Source organism: Erpetoichthys calabaricus, chromosome 18, assembly GCF_900747795.2.
Source record: "Erpetoichthys calabaricus chromosome 18, fErpCal1.3, whole genome shotgun sequence".
In the NCBI taxonomy this organism is placed as follows: Eukaryota; Metazoa; Chordata; class Cladistia; order Polypteriformes; family Polypteridae; genus Erpetoichthys; species Erpetoichthys calabaricus.
The window spans coordinates 18,109,182-18,129,628 of NC_041411.2; the positions used below are offsets into that span (position 1 = coordinate 18,109,182).

At 37.2% G+C, this 20,447-nt stretch overlaps 1 protein-coding gene across 4 annotated transcripts in view; it reads left to right on the forward strand.

Annotated features, from left to right (window-relative positions):
* Positions 1-734: 734 nt before the first annotated feature.
* eif4enif1 (eukaryotic translation initiation factor 4E nuclear import factor 1) overlaps positions 735-20,447 on the forward strand; it is a 28,711-nt gene continuing 8,998 nt past the window's right edge. The window contains exons 1-9 of one of the 4 annotated variants that reach the window (XM_028824007.2): positions 735-834; positions 2,257-2,373; positions 6,859-6,932; positions 8,121-8,248; positions 11,284-11,576; positions 11,733-11,931; positions 14,180-14,349; positions 15,268-15,412; positions 20,206-20,376. In XM_028824007.2, coding sequence (XP_028679840.1) covers positions 2,284-2,373; positions 6,859-6,932; positions 8,121-8,248; positions 11,284-11,576; positions 11,733-11,931; positions 14,180-14,349; positions 15,268-15,412; positions 20,206-20,376 — 1,270 coding nt within the window. In that variant the 5' untranslated portion in view covers positions 735-834; positions 2,257-2,283. Of the gene's footprint in view, positions 835-945; positions 1,116-2,256; positions 2,374-6,858; positions 6,933-8,120; positions 8,249-11,283; positions 11,577-11,732; positions 11,932-14,179; positions 14,350-15,267; positions 15,413-20,205; positions 20,377-20,447 lie in introns of those variants that run through there. The other 3 variants (XM_028824008.2, XM_028824006.2, XM_028824009.2) reach the window with 3 other exon arrangements.

Sequence of the window (20,447 nt, forward strand, 5' to 3'; positions counted from 1 at the left end):
ATAATCAAGTCACTTCACGTACTCCAACTGGGGAAGAAAAAAAAAACTACTAAGAAATGTAACCTATTGTATCTAAAATGCTGGGAGTCGCCTTGGTTAAAGGCGTTAGCTAAATAGTAAGTAATAATGTAGTCTACATTTCTAATGCCTTAGAATACTAGCAGTATTAAGTAATTTAAATTAACTTTTCATAACGGCAAAAAATGCTTTGTTTACCATGAAAACCTGCGTTATTAACAGTTTTAAAAATATTCAGCGATTTATAAGGAGGTGCTATTTACATGACTGAGGCACATATAAAGAAACTGATTTAGAAAGCCAACTTTTTACACATTGAAATTAAAAAAATATTCTTGTCTGATCAAACAAATCACGCACAGCACCAAATAACCAAAACAAATTACTGATATGAAACATTTCATACAGCACCTTGGTGGTCAATTACAAAAAGTAAAATCTTGCGCTGTTAAGGTGCATTTGATTACAGCTTAAAGTGTCTTAAACCTTAAGCGGACAAACTATTTGTTTCTCCCTTATGATTTGATGTGGCTTTTTACCTGAACCATGGACTGCTTTTAAAAAGGCTTGCGATGGCCACTCGTTTCTTGTTCTAACTTCCCGGTTAGTCGGCGAATGCGCCTTCCAATTGTAACAACTATAGCGGCTAGTGGGCAGGACTAAAGAGTGGATGAGACAGGACAGCTTGAAAGTGATTGGCCAGATCGAGATCTTCCAGTCTTTAGGTGCCCGCCCTATTCGCCGGTAGGGTCCTCTTATGAAGAGCTATGGTTTTCCTTTAAGCGAATGCGAAATTGATCGTCTGAAAATTCATTGGTGAGTAAGCAGGTTGTTTTTAAAGTTGTTTAATATTTGGTCGTCAGAAATACGAAGCAGCATTGTCTATCTTTAGTCAGGCATTATTTATTGCTCCCGGTGGCTTTTACCAGCGGCTGTTGTAGGTGTCTCTGATAGCAAACGCCAAGGCCTGTTGTTGCAAGGAGCTAGAGTGAGCGTGCGGCCCGAGCTAGGAAGAAGCCGGCATGTACAGTGGTACAAAGCTTCTTCACCCGCAGTATCCGCGGGGAGAGTTCTCTTTGACGGTTTGAACTATGAAGGTAGATAAAGGCTTATTGCGGAGGTCGCTAGTAGGTCCGCTCGTCAGCAGTCTAGGTGGACTCCACTCCGCAGGTGGAGGTGTTTGACGACGCCGAACGAGTTTTGTGAGCCGGCTTGTGTTTTGGGACAGGCCCGCCTCGATAAGTAGGTAGTGGGGGTAGTCAAACCAGCCTATCTCGACTTGGTCTGCACTCGCTACCGCTCACGAAGCATTCGTTTAAATACGTGAACTTGGGCAGTTTGCAAATCGAGTGCCTGCTATAAAAGGGAAAGACGTAGCATTGTGTGTGTTTTTTTTTTAGTGTTTGTTTTGTTCTTGACATGTTCGGTTAGTTTAGGCGGGGGATGCTGAACCAAACAAAAAAGTACTAGAACATTGTGGAGTTCCAATATCTTTGAAGTTTACTAATTCGCTTTTGCTCGTAGAACTGTTTAAACGGGTTTAAAAAGCCTTTCGAGTGTTTGAACGCAGTGCCAGTATGAAAGCTCTCTTTAACTTTCAGCAGTTTATGCTAATGGTTTAACAAACAGTTCCTACTTTTTCTGTTTATTCGTATAAAGAATTTTATTAGGCCCAGTACAAAAACTACAAACATCTTAATGTTGCCAACAACTGTGGTTTAAAATGTAATTTTACGGAAGACGGACAGTGTTTTTTTTTTTTTTAATCATACACATTTAATTAAGCAAGAACGAAGTCGCATCTAGGACTGGGCTCTGTTTATACCATAAAATGGTGTTAAATCAGGGCAAGCGGTTTGCCCAAATGCAGGTAAAGAGCGCTGTCAAAGTTGTAAGCGTAACCATGTGGCCTTTTTTTTTTTTTTTTTTTTTTTTAACCTTAATGGTAGTTCGGCAAAGCCAATTGGTCTTAGTCTGGTAGAATTCCTGTTGCAGGCTTCTCAAAGTGATTGTTTTAACGCCTGTTCACTTTTAAGTTCTTCCTTTTAAGTTTCAGAATTGATTTGATATCCTTAAAGAAAAGCACCTTTAAAACAAAAGTTATGTTTTGAAGTGAATAACGTGTTTCTAGTTATAAAACTTTGCATCTTGTTTAGTATGGTGGCTGAGATTGCTGTCAGTTTCTATCATATCTTCTTACTTGTAAAATGTTTAACATCGTGTGCGTTTGTTTTGTAGATATTTTTGTTAATGCCCTGAACAATCATGGAAAAAACAGACTATGCAGAAGAAAGTGATGAAACACTTGTAGACCTCATGAAGGCTATGAGAAAATCTCCTTACAGATACACAAAGGTATTTACATTATTCACAATGTTGGCATCTCTTTGCTTTCTGGGCATTTTTTTTACAGCTTTATAAATTATATAGCATAAATTACCATACATCCAATCTGGGATTGACATCTTCACCCTCCATGCCCCTGTTCAGGACTAAACTGATTAGAAAATGAATGACATACATTATATCTTACACTTCTTTTGCTGTATTTCAGTTTGTGAAGGTTGTTTTATGTAGCCTTTATGAACCTTAGCATGTAAAATACAGTGGTGTTTGATCATGTTTTTTTTTTCTTTTTTTCCCCCCAGTGTGGTGTGCTAATAATATTTTAAGACTCTGCTGGATGATATTGATAGCTTTAAATCCAGAAATGGTGTTCTGATGTATGAGCAAAGTTTATCCAGAAAGGTGTAGGTTTGTAGAAGTGCAGGATAACGAGCAGAGCATCTTCCATGCTTCTGTTATCTTGAAATGACCTGGTCTGTCTCCCCTGGAACTTCACAAGCCCACCTAATATGCCATATGGCCCTATTGCTCTGTGTGGTGTGTTTTTTTTTTTTTTTTTAATATTATATAAATGTGCTGCAAAGATTTCTCCATTTTCATTGTACTGCCCTCCATCCCAGTAATTCTGGCATTTCTTCCTTTACCCCTGTATCATTGGTGCTGAAATTATTGGTTTCAAGTCTTGCCCCAAAAAAGTTCATCTGTTTGTTTAAAGCTTATTGCCCTTGTCTATCATTATTCCACGATGGGATATGTAGGCACCAGAGATGTTTGTTCAGTAATTGTCCAGTTTGTAGACCCCTGTACTATTTACGTACTAATGATAGTGTGGCAATACTGATTCCAATTTAGATAAATTGATATCACTTGTCAGATGTTTGAATGAGCAAGGTAATTTGGTTTCCCGTTTCTAAACAGTTTTTAAAATTGTTTTAGCTGCACCTCTCAATCAGCATGTAGCAGTAAATAGTGTAATACATGTAAATATTTTGTTAAACTTGCATGGTAGATAGTATGGATGAAGTCCCAACAGTGAGTATTTTAATAATCAGTTTGCAGATGTGTTTAGTTAGTGATATTATAACACCACCTTTTGTTAATGTATAGTCGGACCTAGTGCTGGGTGGTATGACCAAACTTGTATATCATGGTATTTTTCAAAATTATACCGGTTTCACATTATTCAACGGTATTTTTTTTTCTCCCATGCATGAGTTGATGTTAACCACATTTTCCACTGCAATTACTGCAGTAGACTGGCTAAGAATAATCTATTCCACTGTCATGAGAATTGTACATTGTACAAAATTTTTTTAATGTGCACAGAAGTATTAATACATGTTTGCATGCCCCCATAAAGTGAGTTTTCAAGGGGGTGGCACTAATGAAGAGAAGGAATCACATTGCATGACAATTGCAGTCAAAATATAGAACCTTTTTATTGAACAAATTTTGCAAACCTCTTAAACTATAATTTTAACAACATATTTTCAACCATCCAAAGAACCATTTAGACTTAGTAAAATATCCAGAGGTGCTTGTCAAAAGTTGTATTGCACTGAACATGTCTTAGAAAAGAAATAAATAGTAAATATTTTTTGTAAACCAGCTACACTTTCTGTTAATGTTAACAATCTCTGTCCACTGACACTTTAAAATGACTTTTAAACAACTTTACCATCGTTAAACTGCATAATATTTAAACTAATAAATAATAACAAAGTAAATACTGCAACTTCCAGTAATAATACTATTACTTCAAGACTTTAAGCCCAGGTGCATTACACAGTTTTCACCAAATAAAACAAGTGCAACTTGGTGATGACATCTTTACCAACTGAACCATCATTAAGGAAAATTGCATTAATATGGACCTTGCTTCAAGCTAAGCTATATACATAAATAATAAAATTGCAACTTGCATTTTATAATGCTATTTGTGGTATAGCCCTACGGAAGCGTATTAGGACCACGGTGAAGGAAAAAAAATACAGACACAGTGAAGAGAAAAAAAAAAACTGAGATTAAAGTCGACATTTCGACATTATTTTCATAGTTGTCATTAAAGTAGAATGTCTTAAACTAAACTTCATCCTAAAATCAATGGTTACTAGATTTTCTCAAACCCTGTCATAAGTTAATGTAGTCCATTAAATGCTTTGTGTTAAGTGTTCCCCGACCCAGTTGTTAATCACTATGCGCTTCTTAAACTGACTTCCTCTTGCACTAAGAGGAGGCGCAGGCAGCAGTCACCGCACAGAATCCATTCACTTCATGATATTCCTGCTCTCTGAAAATTTAGAATGCTAAGATAAACACTTGATATCATTTTCATGATGCAATGCATTAAAACAGGTATTAAACATGCTCGGTAGTGTGGCGGTAGTGCTGCTCCCTCACAGTAAGGGGTCCCCAGGTGTACGTTCAGTGTAGAGAACTTTATGGCAGTTGTGATGAGGCTCCAAAAAACTGTATGTATTGAACGGGTATTGCACAGATTTAACTTAAATATTGTGTAAATGTTGGGTTCGTGATCTGATGGTCGGAGACACAAACAATTAAATGCATGTGGTCTGTCTGATGTACCAAACCCCCCCAGTTCCTATCCTTCCTTTTTCTTTCTCCACATAACCAATCGCCACATGATAAACGTCTTTGTGAAATTAAAATTAGTTATAAACTTAGACCACAGTGTTCAGAATTTAAAAAAAATCTTTGTTATACATGTTATGCCATCCATTCAAGGTTGTGCCCATCCCAGCAAGCATTATGTGCAAGGCAGGAGCAAATCCTGAACGGGGTGCCAGCACATCGCAGGGTGAATGCGATCAATACATACACTAGCAAGGTCTATATAGCATAACAACCCCACATCATACATGACTTTGAAAGGAAACTGAATCGGGCTGAGTAAACCCCTGCCTTGAATTTACATGTTTTTCTGGTGGAGCACCCGGGACCCCCTTGCTGCGAGGCAGCAGTGCAACCTCTACGTCACCGTGCCCCCACATGATTAATACATGCTTTAATGCATTTCATCATGAAAATATCGAGTATTTATCTTGGCATTGTAAATGTTCAGGCAGCAGGAATATCATGAAATTAATGTACTATATTCTGTTTTCTGCCTGTGCGCCTCCTCTTAGTGCAATAGGAAGTCAGTTTAAGAAACACGTAATGATTAACATGGCTCAGGGAACACTTATCCCAGAGAAATTAATGTGCTACATAACTTTTTTTTTTTTTTTCTTTCTTTTCAGAATATCTAGTAAATTTATTAATTTTAAGATGAAGTTTAGTTTACAATGTTCTACTTTAATGACAAATTACGCTAATAAAGTCAACATGTTGACTTCAATCTCGACATAAACGGCGAGAATAAAGTCAACGTTGTCACAGTATTACACAGTACCCAGGTACATTACACAGTATTGAAAAAAAAATAAAACAAGTACAACTTGGCTTGCAGTATTATCCATTAGTATTGCAACAGTATTCACACATTTGAACATAATGGACCACATCCGACCTTTTAAAACCAAACTCCAGACAACAGGCACTGCTTCTTTTTTCGGCAAAAGTTCTTCTGTGTCATCATGTTTAACTTTATCGTCTGCTACAGCTTCAGTTTTGGAATGTTCAGTCTAGTTTTACAGTTCAATACCTCCACTATGTGCTGCATGCATGTTTAGTGGTGCAGCGGTTAAAAGGTCCCCCCCTTAAACAGTTTCCCACTGCGCCACGTTCCAAATGTTTAGTCTATTTAAACCGGTGTTGTGGTATAAGAGAAATCCATATCATAACAAAAATAAACGTTTTTTTGGTGTGAACCGGTATACCACCCAGCACTAGTCAGACCCCATCACCCACCTGCTTACAAGAAGCCAACATTTTGTCATTCATGTAGAGAGTCCTGTATTTCATTGTCTGATGCAGTATTCTTAAACCAGTTCTCAGTAAAGCACATTAGACAGTTTTCATGGTACTCGTTAAGGTATTGTGCAAGATTCCTCTGCTTGTCCACTTTATCCCATAAGGACTGTTTTGCTCATGGTGATCATTGGCAATTTGGTTTTAAATTTTCCCATCTCAGATGTTCCGAGTCTACCTATTACAATATGTATGCAGTCTCAAGTCACAGATAAATGTTTGAACATTTGCATCAACACCCTAAAGACACAATTTTAAACTGCAAGAACAGGCATGACATTATTTTTTAATTTATAAATGCTTCACTTGAGAACATCTTTAAGACAGCATCTTTTGATTTGTTTTTGTTCAACTAGAAGCTATGCAGAAAAGAGCCGCATTTGCACGTCGGTACTTCACTGAAATGGTAATGGAAGTCTATTTCTTGAGATTTGAATAAGAGATGTCACATGGGTGGGAAATACATCCAGCTCTTAAGTTTTCAGAAGGCTTTGATAAAGTTGATCTAGCATAATTTGTTCAGTAAAGCAGTACATTAATCACAATATTCTTATGTTTATACAGGAGCAGCTTTTGGAAATCAGAGAATGTCCTCCTTCTAATCAAAGACCAGATTGTCTTTCTGAAAAATACAACAGGTACTGTAGACAAACGTACAATTTTTGAATGAATTTTCACGCAGTGCGTGATCACACAAAGTAGTTTTATTTTTCAGTGATTGACAAGCTGTCCCAAATTTAGTCAAGGAATATCGGAGGCGTTGGACTTTCTCTGCAAATTCTTATAAAATATGGGTTAGTTCTATGACCTACACCATTCATTTTCTGAGCCTGCTTTTTTTCAAACTCAAATTTGCAGGAAGCAACTATGGCACAGCAACATCAAACTGAAGGCAGGAGACAATCCTTGATAACCATGGCAATTCATAATATGACCTGCCCATTTTAATATGGAGGAGAAAACTTTTTTTTTTTTCTTTTTTCATTCTTTGAAATATACCCTTTCAGTAACTTTTAGTTTCTGATCAGTAGTATCTAATTTTACTAGGAAAAACAGATTGTGGAACTGACTCAGTTGTACTTTGTATATATAGTTCATTTTTTTTATTCCCCCCTCCCTCCATGGTGCTAGTTAAAAAAATAACTTGAATATAAATGTACATTAACTAAATAATAGAATAATGGTGTGTTTTTGTAAATCAAGTTAGTTTGTGTATGTGAAAATACACACACATGAACAGTAATTTATTAAATCTAGATCACTACTGAGTTTTAAGATATGTTGGATGCAAAGGCAGAAATTTGGGGGGATCATGTCAGTTTTTCACTTTTAATAGGATCTTGTAAGCAGCAGTAATTAGCTAGTGAAACATTAAGAACATTTTATTTTAATTCCTTGGTCGTGTAATTCCATGAGCCTTTAAACTTCAAATGTGTACGTTTTACTTATTACTTCAGTCTTTTGATTTCAGGGTATCTCTCTGTAAATTTGCAAAATTTGAATTTTTTGTTGTTTTATCATGCTGTACTTTGAAGTATACCTCAAGCTTGGTCAAATTACAAAGGGGTGTCTCTACATGCAGTCATAGGCTTGTAGGGTTAGAGTTCAGACTGGGGAATTCTAAGACTGGTCTTCTCTTTTAAAAGCCATTTCTCAGTAGTCTGCTTTTTGGATGTCTTTTTCAAAAGTGAAATTCTCAGTTTTCTGTCAGAGGGCAGTAGGATTTAACAGTGGTTGTCCATCATGCTTAACATTAGGTGCTGTGTTTTTTAGGATGACTTCATAAGGTGAAAAGAGATATTTAGTGTGCTTATGTTTTTGTTTAGTGATGGTATTTGGGATCCTGAGAAATGGCATGCTTCCTTATATCCCAGTTCTGAAAGGAGTTCCCCAGTGGATGGTATAAAGAAAGATCTATCAGATGATAGAATACCTTTAAAACGCAGAATAGCAGGTAAGTTCAAATTCTGTGGGGGAAATCCTGTAAATTAATAGTTTCAATTCATTACAGACTTATGTTTACTCAAGGAATAGAAGCTTAAGTTGAGCTTTGCTTTGCTTTAGTCCTGTGATAGGTAGAAGGTTAATCTGCTCACCATGGTGCTATGGCCCTTATTCGTGTAAATATTGAGTTTCCACCTCTTTTGATTATAAATTAGGGCACTCTAAATTGATAAAAATCGTCCAATAATGATGATGATGTTAATTTCAAAAATGAACAGGGGTATAACGAATGCATATATAGTACTGTGCAAAAGTCTTGGCCACTTTACAAAATGTATTAAAATGTTTGTCACATGTGGTTATTTTGTCTTCTGCATTAATGTTGATAGGAAAAAAAAAAAAAGCTTATTTTAGAGCTCCCGATATTCCTTTTGCAGAAAGTGAACCAGTACAATAAGATAATTGAATGTTCTTAAAGAAACTTGCATGGTCTAATAGACCGCTTTCTAGTAAAAAGTGAGATCTTTGTAGGCAAATGGCCTAGTGGTTGATTACGCAAATATGACACACTAATCAGTGACAATGTTTAGGTGTGATTGATTCTCTCTACAGTTGTTTCCGTTTCAGTTAAACTGGATGGGCAAGGGGCAACTATTCTAAAGTTGATGTGGCAATTTAACCTGCAAAAATGAACATAGCGGCAAGGCACAAAGTGGTCATCCTCTATCAAGGTCTCTCCCAAGTTGAAATTTTGTGGTAGATGGGCATTTCCAGATATGCTGCTTCTGCAGAAGCACAAACCGACAAGGTTGAGAGCTGGAAACACAGTGGTTGATTATGGAAGCAGAATTTATCCAGCTTGCTTCCCTTTTAAAGGTAATGTCCAGCATTGTTATCAATGCAGAAGGCATTAGGACCCTGTACACCCATGTACAAGCCAGAGAACCCTTCGTGGAAGAGTTGCAACCAAAAAGCTATTCCTGTGTGGTGGAAATAAAACCAAGCAACTCGCACATGGACAAAAACGCAAGGACTGACAGCAAGTGGTCTGAACTGAAAATTCAAATTTTGGAATATTTGGCTGTAACAGAAGCCAGTTCTGCCAAAAGGTGGGAGCACAGTGCATGAAGAACATCCCAGGGTTACAGTGGTGCATGGTGGAAGTTTTCTGCAGGTTGTCAGCTTAATATCCGTATTGTTGGTTACTTCATCAAATTGTTGACCCCCTCAAGGCAGAGAGATGCAGGAAGATTCTTATCCGTCATGCAGCACCATTAGGGATGTGTCTGGTCAGTTTCATCTTTATTCTGCAGCATGGCAGTGACCCCAAACACACTGCCAAAATTGTGAACTATCTGCAGTATAACAAGAAACAGGGAGGCCTGCAAACAATGGTAATGGCCCCCCCACGGAGCCCTGACCTCAGCCTCATCAACCTGTCTGGGATTACAAGAAGAAACGGAAGCAAGACAGACTGCTTAAATCTGCAGTGAAACTGTGGCAAGTTCTTTTATCACATGAGTACTTTTAATGCCAAGAATTACTTTCCACTTAAACTTCCTGTAAAGTAGTACATGGTTGTGAGGGATGAAAATAAATATTTGCCATGACTACCTTTTGTCATAAAAACAGCAGCAATCCGGTACATTTGTATGCAGTTTCTAAAATCATTTCTGCTTTAGTGCATTTTTTTTTTTTTTGTACCCCAGAAGAGCTCAAGATCTTTCCACAGTCCCATTTAATAAATATTACAACACACTGGCATCATAGGTGCTACCTGCATTCACATTTCGGAACCAGCAAAGTTATACCCTTGCTCTTTATGCTTTCCTACGCTCTAAAAATAACATTTGAAGACCTACTTCCCAGTAATGATTAGACAATTCATTACCGCAGTTGCCGTGTTTTTTGGACAGTTGATGGGAAGGGGGGGGAGTTTGGGGGGGTTTGAGAGTGGGGCAGAAGTTGTGGATACACTTCCCAGTTAGTGACCTTAACTAAAATAAAGTATGATAATGTAACATCAACATTTGCTTTCTCCCAAAACTCTGTAGTGAGCTTCGAAAGAATACCCCAGGCTTCAACTGCACTGCTGTTATGAATGGTATAAAATATTCTAATATTCATAAGTGGTAAAGCAGAGGACCCACATTGTTTGGTTAAAAGATGACAAAAATAGACTACCTAAACTGTCAAAGTAAAATAAACACTTATGTGCATCACCAGTGCTCTCTAAACATACATTCAGTGTATTGCCACATTAGAGGCACACAAAGTAAATCTGCAGATATTATATAGCATGAAGCCTCTGTCCCTTGTCTTGGGATGGGGGATGCTTTTTGAAGATGTGGTGTGTGTGTGTGTTGTGTGTGAATTTCATTTAAAAAAAAAAAAAAAAATTATAAACATGGAAATTCTAATAAATGAACAGTATCGATACTTATTGGTGCTCATTACATATAAAATATATAATTCAAAAAGCAGGTGTCTAAGTTCAACATTAGTCTTGCTGATGGAAAACGCACAAGTAAATTTGCACGAGCACAGTAAGCACAAGTAATTTTTTTTTTAAAGCCTTTTCAATGCTTGAAACTAATGTGAATTGGTGAGTGCACAAGCTAACAAGTCAATTGTACTGCTCATAAATTTAAAATTTACTGTGTTTATAGTACAAGTTTTAAACTAATTGATTTTTCAAGTGACAGTTATTAGGTCAAACACTGTGTGTGTGTGTGTAGTTGACAATTGGTATCTATTGCACACATTTTCAGTGTTTTTAATGCGTTTGGAATTATTTGGTCATCTCACTGGCAATATACAAGGCTAAAATGTAGTCATTTTGGATTACCTGTATTATGTATAAAAGCAACTTTAGTTTCTGGTGTTAAACTTTTTAATTGGTGTAGAATAGCAAGCAAGTTGTCTACTTTGTGGGTAGCCTACTCAAAGTGAAATATTTTTTTATGGTCTTTGGAACACTTCTGCCAATTTTAAAATATATTTTTAAGATGGTTTTTTTCATGACGGTCTATTTTCTCTTCTTAGATCCCCGTGAGCGTGTGAAGGAAGATGAAATTGATGTGGTCCTAAGCCCGCAAAGAAGAAGTTTTGGTGGAGGGTGTCAAGTAAATGTCCCTCTTGCCTCCATTACCAGGAGGGCTGTCAGCCCATTAGAAAACAAAGAGAATGAAAACACGCGAGTTGGTGGGAGTCGTCGGATTGGCAGTGGAAGGATTATTGCATCCAGAGTGTTTGAGAGAGATGTGCGCACAGAGAAGGATGTACGAGACCGAGAGTCTCATCCCCGTGAGAGAGATTACAAGGATAAGAGATTTCGGGTCAGTTCCCTCCCAGTGTTGTAGAGGATTAAATGTATTTGTGGTAGGGTTTTAACATACTGTAAAATTGTAACATTTTTATGGATGCCTTACATTTTTTAGATTTACTTGGTTATTGATTTCCAAACACCCCCCCCCCCCCCTTTTTCACTATAGAGAGATTTTGGTGATAAAAGAATTTTTGGTGAAAGACGACGAAATGATTCTTACACAGAAGAGGAGCCAGAATGGTTTTCTGGGGGACCAACCAGTCAGTCAGAAACCATTGAACTTACTGGCTTTGATGATAAGATTCTTGAAGAGGATAAGAGAAGATACAAGCGGTCACGCAAACGGTCAGAGCCGGCAAGAGAAGGTACTTTTAAAATGGACTATCTAAATGAGTGTTTTTTTGCTTGTTTAGTGTGATTTATTGTACCATTTAATGGCTAACCTAATAAACTGAATCAAGTTGGATGAAGTTTTATATTTCCTCCAGTTCATTTTCATTTCTATTTTGAAAACTTTAATCTTGGTTGCGGGGCTTTTAATGATGGCATCCTAAGCAGTGTTCTTGATTTAGCTCCGTTCAAGTCCCTGTCAAAGATATCCCAACCCCCCCACCGACCCCAAAAAAAAAGGGTTCCCATGTACTCCATGAATTTGTTATAGTAGTAATTATTCTAGGGATAGTCCTAAATGTCCATTTTATGTATTATTCAGTGTTAGTGTTTAGGCGTTCAGAGCTGACTTGCTAACTGTTTCATTGCCCAAATCTTGAAAGTATTGGGTGGGGGTACAATCAAATTGCACATTTTGATGAAGCAATTTACTTAAATCTCTGTTTATGTGGCTATAGTTGTGTGGAGAATTTGTGGTAAATGATTATTTAATGCTGGTCATCCACAAGCTCGCATTTAGTTTTTCTTTTCCCGCCTCTCCCCCATGCTTTGCTTCACTGTACATTTTTACTTGATTTAAACACTGATCTTGAGTGAATTCATATTGAGAGGAAAACGCTACATTTTTTTGTATTAAATCAGTGTATTAAAATGTTAATTTTATTTAATAGAAAACACAATTTTGATTACCTCGTGCTCCACTAGTTTCTGAAACCTTGTGAGGTTGAAAGGAACCCTGAGAAACTCCCAAAACTTCAGTGGGTATAAACAGGATTCTTGCTGCAATTCAATTTTAAGTAGCTGATAAATTTTATCTTAATATTGTCTGTGTCATTAAAAGAAAAAGCTGTCATTTGTTATGGAGCTTCAAAAATTAATATGTGCAAGATGAAGAACAATGTTACATTCAACATTTATGAATAAGATCAATAAAGTAACTGAGATCTGGATCATCTTTGACACCTTTTATATCCCCTATCAAGTACTGAACAAAGGCCACTGTATTCATGGGTCCCCTGAATAGCAAACACTCAAACAGCCTAACTTGGTGGATTTAAAGTTCATTGTGAAGGCTTTGCAAAATTCTTTTAATTTTGAACATTAAATATAACAGCTGAATTTGTGGACATTGCAAAACCTTTCTGTTAGTAGTTCAATACAGTTGTCAATGGTAGTTTTTTTTTTTTACTCATTGTGAACCTGAATTGGGATAAGTGAGTTAAACAAATGTATTTTGTTGGCATCTTTAAGCTTATTACATAATTTTAGTATTTGTCTGTCTTGCTATTTATGTCATCACAAGATTTGAGTTTTGCATGATATTTTTTTTAGTACTAGGCTACATTTATCCTATGCTTAAGGATTTTTAATTTTTTTATGAGAAATTGCATCATTAATTTTCTGGCTTTAGAGTGACAATTTTACTGTTTAGCCTACATTTCTATTGCAAGACACAAGTAATTTTTGGGAAAACAATGTTTTTGGTTGAACATTCCTTGAAAGTTGCCAGCATATGCACTTTACTGAAGTAAGTTTGCTTTAACTATGGGCAGAATTAACGAAGATTTAATCTGAACTATTACTACTTAATCTATATGTGCTTTAGATATAATAAGTATATGTAAAGTTCTGAGCCAAGCTGCTGTGAAGAGTGTAATTTTACAATAAGTGGATATATGATCCTATTCATGGTAATGTGGTAGTGAGCTTGACATCGTCTTGACAAGATCCAGCATCAGTACATGTGTAGCAGCTAGAAATAGTTAATAAAATATTTCTCAAAAATCTTGTGTGTGGGATTTTTTTTTTCCCTCTCCCCACTCTCTCCCCTGCTTGTGTGCTTTGTAAGGTGCTCAGTGTAATCGCTGTGTGGATTATTTGGAACAGGGAGAGAGTGGATTTCTGTCTCCTGCCCTTTGTTGCCAGAAAATAATTACTCTTAACTAAATGGACACAGATTAAGGATTTTTTTTTTTCTTAAAACATTTGATGCTCTGTATTCAGCTTTTCATCAAAACTTGAATTTATATCACTTTGGACTGATTATACAAATTCTATGTGTTTCTTAGATAAATTCTGTTAGATCCATTCTGTGTTTATTCAGACTTGTGTAATATGTTTGAGAATAGGCTGTTGATGGCTTTTGTATTTCCTCCTAAATCATACTAGTACCTGTTTTTAGTTTCTTGGTTGTAATCGTTGGCCTCGCTCATGTTTGCTTAGCAGTTGAATGCAATGGGGGATTGATAGAAGAAGCTGAAGTGGAAATATCTTCTGACACGGCTGCTGATCAAGAGGTGCCAAATGCTGTTGAACTTCCAAAGCCAGCTTCGGGAGACTTTGACTTCAATGAGTTCTTCAACCTGGACAAGACAGTGCCAGGATTGGCTTCGGTAAGCACTTGCGGGGAGCACTGCATGACATGGTGGCCTTTTCCTAAATCACTGTTTCCTCTCAAGGGCTGGATATTGAGAGAGCTGAACAACCGTATACCATTAAAACACTGGGGAGTGTGTGTGGTGATTTTCATAAGCCTTCAAGTATTGTACACTTAACTGAAGTATGCATGCTTACTTGTCTTTTCATCAGTGGTGGAAATGTGGTGATGGCTTATAAAATTAGGGCAAGAAGGGAAAGGTGGGCTACAGTGCCCACCTCCGGTGTGCTCCCTTCATTCATTAATTGTCTTTAGTGCCTTAGTTTTTAAATTTTTGTCTTATGAGTCTATGGGTAATGGGTGGTATTGCTGAGATTTGTCTCCTTCTGAAGGGTGTTGGTTCTACTGGAGTTTTGGTTTTATGTTCCTGAAATTCTTGCAATAATCTAATTAGAGCCTGATTCTTTGGGGATAAAGTGTGTTTGTTTTAGCATCTATTTTTCAAGGTGGCATTTAATAAAAATAGATTTAGTAAAAACTTATGCCCATCACTAGTTATGAACAGTAGTAAAGATGTGTAATGTGTCCCACTTTCTGTAAGTGGAAAGTATGAATAGCTCAAGTAGTGGGGATGATGTCTTCAAGATATACTTGATTTTTTGCAATATAAAACAAGGTTCAACGAAACGCATAGGTCTTCATATATCTGCATGGTTGTATTTATGAAAACCAATTAGTGTTTAAACTAGTATGGAGTCACAGTTATATGGAATGTTCACTTCAGACCGCATCCCCTGAAGACTGTTATTGCTCACGTAAGTGTGTTCTCCTTATCTCTTGAACTACTTCTGTTCCAGTGCGTTAAGGGGTTCTGATTCCAAGTATGACTTTTTCTCTCTTTCTCTCTTCGCCCTCTCCACCTTCTTCTGTGAAGATGATTGAAGATGTACTTGGTGAAGGTTCTATTCCAGCAGCATCGAGTCGTTTTAGCCAATGGTTTTCACGAACCCATAGTCCATCTGCGAGCCGGTCCAGTAGTCTTCGATCTACCCCACATGAAGAGCTAGAGCGACTGGCAGGTAGGATATCTCAAGTGGTACTTGTTGCAAATAGCATGCCTTTTCAAGGAACAGTAAAAAATTCAGAACTGGTACTTTATTTTTAGGAAACTTACCATGGCAACTGAACATTTTTTTCCTCAAAATTCTTTTATTCCCAAATGTATGTCTGTAAGTCTCTATATATTTGAACTCCTCAAATCTAGAGTAGCCTACTAGTTGTCATTTTAAAAAAGCTTTTAGGGTGCAATAGGTCATCTTTTGTATTGGCAGTGTCTTATGTGTTTAAAAGATGTTAATACAGGTGCTGGTAATAAAATTAGAATATCATGACAAAGTTGATTTATTTCAGTAATTCCATTCAAAAAGTGAAACTTGTATATTAGATTCATAAATTACACACAGACTGATGTATTTTAAATTTTTATTTCTTTTAATGTTGATGATTATAACTGACAACTAATGAAAGTCCCAAATTCAGTATCTCGGAAAATTAGAATATTGTGAAAAGGTTCAATATTGAAGACACCTGGTGCCACAGTCTAATCAGCTAATTAACTCAAAACACCTGCAAAAGCCTTTAAATGGTCTCTCAGTCTAGTTCTGTAGGCTACACAACCATGGGGAAGACTGCTGACTTGACAGTTGTCCAAAAGACGACCATTGACACCTTGCACAAGGAGTGCAAGACACAAAAGGTCATTGCTAAAGAGGCTGGTTGTTCACAGAGCTCTGTGTCCAAGCACATTGAGAGGCGCAAAGGAAAGGACAATATGTGGTAGAAAAAAGTGTACAAGCAATAGAGATAACCGCACCCTGGAGAGGATTGTGAAACAAAACCCATTCAAAAATGTGGGGGAGATTCACAAAGAGTGGACTGCAGCTGGAGTCGGTGCTTCAAGAACCACCACGCACAGACGTATGCAAGACATGGGTTTCAGCTGTCGCATTCCTTGTGTCAACTCTTGAACAAGAGACTGCATCAGAAGCGTCTCGCCTGGGCTAAAGACAAAAAGGACTGGACTCCTGCTGAGTGGTCCAAAGTTATGTTCTCTGATGAAAGTAAATTTTGCATTTCCTTTGGAAATCAAGGTACCAGAGTCTGGAGGAAGAGAGGAGAGGCACAAAATCCACGTTGCGTGAGGTCCAGTGTAGTTTCCACAGTCAGTGATGGTTTGGGGTGCCGTGTCATCTGCTGGTGTTAGTCCATTGTGTTTTCTGAGGTTCAAGGTCAACGCAGCCGTACCAGGAAGTTTTAGAGCACTTCCTGCTGCTGACGGACTTTATGGAGATGCAGACATTTTCCAACAGGACCTGGCACCTGCACACAGTGCCAAAGCTACCAGTACCTGGTTTAAGGACCATGGTATCCCTGTTCTTGATTGGCCAGAAAACTCGCCTGACCTTAACCCCATAGAAAATCTATGGGGTATTGTGAAGAGGAAGATGCAATACGCCAGACCCAACAATTCAGAAGAGCTGAAGGCCACTATCAGAGCAACATGGGCTCTCATAACACCTGAGCAGTGCCACAGACTGATCGACTCCATGCCACATTGCTGCAGTAATCCAGGCCAAAGGAGCCCCAACTAAATATGGAGTGCTGTACATGCTCATACTTCACATGTTCATACCTTTCAGTTGGCCAACATTTCTAAAATCATTTTTTTGCATTGGTCTTAATTGATATTCTAATTTTCCGAGATACTGAATTTGGGACTTTCATTAGTTGTCCGTTATAATCATCAACATTAAAAGAAATAAACATTTGAAATACATCAGTCTGTGTGTAATGAATGAATCTAATATACAAGTTTCACTTTTTGAATGGAATTACTGAAATAAATCAACTTTGTCATGATATTCTAATTTTATGACCAGCACCTGTAATAGATTATATAGCCAGCAAAACAAACACCAGTGCTGGAAATTTTGGCAGAAAGCCCCCCAACACACACATTTTTTTGTTTGGTGGCTTATTCCACTAGTGAATAACTACAGAGCTTATCTTGAGTAATTTTAAACCTATATGGGAAAAGAATGAAAAATGAACTTTATCTTCCTTGCTGGCATTTATTATGAAAGAAGGTAGGTAGAAATACACAGCTCAGATCTTATTAGATTAAAATGTTTACTTAATTTTCAAACCGCCTTTGTGTCACTGTTCTCATTAACACACTTCCTTTATTTAAAGAAAACATTCCATACAATCAACTCAGACTTCAACACCCACCCGAGAGAGAGAGGAGAGCCAACAGCATGAGACATCTTTAAAAACAAGGAGAATAACTTTTTTTTTTTTTTTTTTTACCCCCAGATATAAGTGCTTATTCAAAGATTGGATTAATTAGATCTTCCCATATTTTAAAGTTTTGACCAGATCCTCCTAAGTGAATATTTTTTTCCAGTTTCAAATAGTTTGGAACATCAGGTACCCACTGACTTATAAAAGGTGGACTGGGATTCTTCTGTTGAGAAAAGTAAGCCTACGTGCTAGTAGTGTGGTAAAAGCAATTACATTCAGTTCATCCTTCTTGACTAAGTCCGTCCAGCAGTACAACAAGCAAAGCTGTTAATGGTTTTAGGAGTGATTGCAACACCAAGGCTGTCTGATAGGCTTTCAAAGATATTTGTCCAGAATTATGTTAATTTGATGGGCACCAAAAAAAACGTGGTCCAGTGGAGCTAGATTGCAACATTAGATCTTGCCCTGCATACATTTTGGACAATTTTGAACAATATAAATGTGCTTGATTAAAATATTTAAAGTTGGATGACTGAATGCTTTGTAGATATGGAGCTGGAGTGTATTCTATGCATGGCTGTCTTCCATTCCTTCTTTTTTATTTTTATTTTTATTTTTTTGAGATATTAATGGAAAGATCTTTTTCCCACCATACCCTAGGATCTATGATGTTTTTATATTGTTGAGGTACTGTCTGAGTCTTCAAGACTGATCAGTATTTCTTCTGGAATAGGAACGGGTGGGAGATGTAGATAATAGGGATGGCTCCTTTTTAGCAGTTTCAGATTGGAAAGTAGTGGAAAAATTTATGATGTTGGGAAGACGAATTTGAAATGTAATTGTTTGTAAAATGTGAAGAGATATATAATACTGTAGTTCTCTTAAGTGTGTTAATCCTGGACGTTTTCCAAACATTGAATACTGTGTGGGTTTGAAAGAGTAGGAAAAAAGCTATTATCATGTAGAGTTGCAACAGATAAAAACTTCTGCCTTAAAGTGCTTCCTGCAGTGGTCCCATATTCTTAGTGATTGTCAATTTGGTTATTAATATATTGATAACAATTATTTACTGGGGCATAAAGCGGGGCATACTGTATAAAGAAGGTACAGCAAGATTTTATTTCCATTACAGACCAGGTTTGTGTATATTAACCTATTTGCATCAATATTCAGGTCTTTATAGCATGTAATTGCCGCCCAATAATAAAATTGAAAGGTAGTGCCATGCCCCTTTCTGCTTTAGATCATTGTACAGTCACCCTTGCAATGGATGAATGTTTTGAATTCCAAATAAATTGGGTTATAATTGAATCTAATTTTACATTACCTCAACCTCTGGTGCCACATCTGAAAATTCTTAGATGGTAGTAGACAATTTCACTGTGTTCATATTGATTTAAAAATAAACTTTTTGAAAATATTTTAACCTTGCTTGTCTTCTGACAGAAATTCCAAATGATTGTTACATTTACACAAATGTGAAAACTCATTCCTCAAGTTTCTTTGAGCATGACCGAGACTGTGTATACTTCAGGAATCTGATTAAAATTGCAGTGCGGTCCCATCATATTAATGCTTAATTTGGACAAGTGAAACACACTGTTATGGGTGGGGGTTTGGAGATGGGGGCACTTTCATGGGGCAGTGCTGATGTGCAAATAGATCTCTGAGAAGGAAATCACACAGGAGAGGGTCAAACTACAATGTATAATTTACTCATATCTAGGGCAGAGAGAAGCCATTGTTGTCCTTCAGTTCTTTGGGGCAGCAGCATTGGTTGGCTTCTGGCTTCTTGATGGAACCTCACCATTATAAACACTCGCACATTTACATATTCTTAGAATTTGTTATGAACCTTGCCTGGTATGGGCAACTCATCTGAGCTGTCTTTGCCAAAATCACTCATGGCTTTTTCAGATAGTAGTCACCCTGGCTATGTATTGATTCAGAAAACATCAGGACTTTTAAATAGCCTGTCTGTGTCATCTGCTGCATTGTTATGTATCTCTCCCTGTCGGCTTAGTAATGGATTTGAAATATTCACAGATTAGTGGCATAATTCAAACCTATTACTACAACCCACTCCTGTAACCAGTCTACAGCAGCCAGGAATCATGATTTACTTATTTTTTTGAGTCATTGCAATGTATTTAATAAGCATGCTTACCTTTTGTTCAGTGTAAGTTTATGGTGGTTTAAGTGATGAAGGCTCCATCCACACACACCCACACCAATTCCTGTGGAAACTGCAAGTTCACCTCTATTTCCTTCAGTTTTTAATTTATTTTGAGATTTACTGCTAATGTAAAGTGCCTCTATAAATAAAATGCATTATTTTGTATTTCTACCCTTCTGGCTATGGGCAGTAATGGAGCACTTTTAGCACAAGATTGTTTTCTACCGCACTACCAGAGGTTAATGTTACTAGTTATAGTCATACTTTGCAGCATATCTTCTTGCTGGATATTTCCTGCAATTTTAATCTAATTTTAAATATTTTCTTTCATCTACCTAGTTGATGATGTGTATGTGTGTGTGTGTGTGTGTGTGTTCCTCCCCCTCAAAAAAGGTCTGGAGCATGTCCAAGAACATGGACTCACAAATTATTTTGCTCCAATACATTCCGGAGAAGAAAAAAGGGAAAAGGTGGATATTCTTGAAATGCTGCACAAAGCCAAAGTTGATTTGAAGCCACTTCTGTCCAGCCTCACAGCTAACAAGGAAAAGCTAAAAGAAAGCAGTAAGTTAGTCAGTTCTGTATTCACCACAGTTTGGTAAGAATATCTTGTGTTTGGTGCATTGTGTGGGGGT